The sequence below is a fragment of the Cucurbita maxima genome, unplaced genomic scaffold (assembly GCF_002738345.1).
Source record: "Cucurbita maxima cultivar Rimu unplaced genomic scaffold, Cmax_1.0 Cma_Scf00006, whole genome shotgun sequence".
Lineage (NCBI taxonomy): Eukaryota > Viridiplantae > Streptophyta > Magnoliopsida > Cucurbitales > Cucurbitaceae > Cucurbita > Cucurbita maxima.
This window is the reverse complement of record NW_019272022.1, coordinates 5,002,750-5,003,876: the sequence shown is the minus strand read 5'-3', so window position 1 is coordinate 5,003,876 and position 1,127 is coordinate 5,002,750. Positions and strand designations below refer to the sequence as shown.

Below are 1,127 nucleotides of genomic sequence, written 5' to 3'. Positions count from 1 at the left end.
TTCTTTTTTTTTTTTTTTTTTTTTTGCCATGTTCTAGATGTTGGGAATATTTCCCTGTATGATGTTCATTCAAGCTGAACATCAGCACTTTTGGGTTGCTTCTTTTAGGCGAGTTTTATGGTTTGAGTTCAACTTTGTTTATGAATATGTTGGTAGGTTGTTTACCGAGGCAAATAGAAGGAGGAGGGGGTAGCAATTGATTTGTCTTAAATTAAGTAGTTAAATGTAAAAAGTTCAAATGTAAAATTTTGATTGTCTCGGTCTATGCCCTTGTAGTTAGCTATCCCAAGATGAGCACGGAACCACATAAGAACTTTTGAAGTGCATTGTATTACTAAATTTGGTTCCAGAGTTTTTCAATCCCCATTCGTATTTTTTATATCTTGTTTAGCAATATATTATGTTTGAAAATGTTGACATGCACAAGGATAAAAAGTTCTGTACCTATTAATGTAACTATGGATCTTACATCCTGACAAAGAACGATTCGAGTAAGAGCATCCATCCCATCATAATCCTTTTTAGGTTGTTTTGTAACAAATTTTCAAAATTCTCTCTTGCTTACAAACATTCTTCGGTGTCTAAATGCTTATTAAGACATCTATAGTTTACCAGGAGGTTAGAAGTTTGAATATCCCACGAATGTACCCACGTGTTGTTGAACTTCCCTGGCTTGAATTAGTACCATTTATTCATTTTGTTGAGTTTGAGTGTTGTGTTAGATTTCTAGCCGTTTAGCCTCTTTGTGTGATAGGGAACTATAGATGTATCGTTAACTGGGCATGAAATAGATATTGGTTATTGAAATTTAAGATTCTTGTGTGATTTCCTTCCGCAGTTTTAAGCGATCCTTGTAGGAGGCAGGAATACGACGAGAAGGGAATGCTTTATGTAAATGATGATAACATAGTGGTACTAAGTTTCTTTCCATCATTCCTCTTTGTGGAACTTTATTATGACGCTTCCGTGCAGTTTTTTGTATTCCAATATAATTCTATTTCTGCAGGATTATCTCAAGCGATACAAAGGCCTTATTTTGACCTGTAATGGCCTCGGTATGAAGCATTCTATTTGGTGAAACTGAAATTCCCACAAATGCAAAAAAAAAAAAAAAAAAAAAAAAAAAA

General features: G+C 34.0%; 1 protein-coding gene across 2 annotated transcripts in view; it reads left to right on the top strand.

Annotated features, from left to right (window-relative positions):
• The window catches only part of LOC111481177 (chaperone protein DnaJ-like), a 2,946-nt gene that overhangs the window by 1,100 nt on the left and 719 nt on the right, over window positions 1-1,127 (top strand). The window contains exons 4-5 of one of the 2 annotated variants that reach the window (XM_023126535.1): window positions 839-912; window positions 1,007-1,099. In XM_023126535.1, the coding sequence (XP_022982303.1) occupies window positions 839-912; window positions 1,007-1,078 (146 nt within the window). In that variant the 3' untranslated portion in view covers window positions 1,079-1,099. Of the gene's footprint in view, window positions 1-838; window positions 913-1,006; window positions 1,112-1,127 lie in introns of both variants that reach the window. The other variant, XM_023126534.1, reaches the window with a different exon arrangement.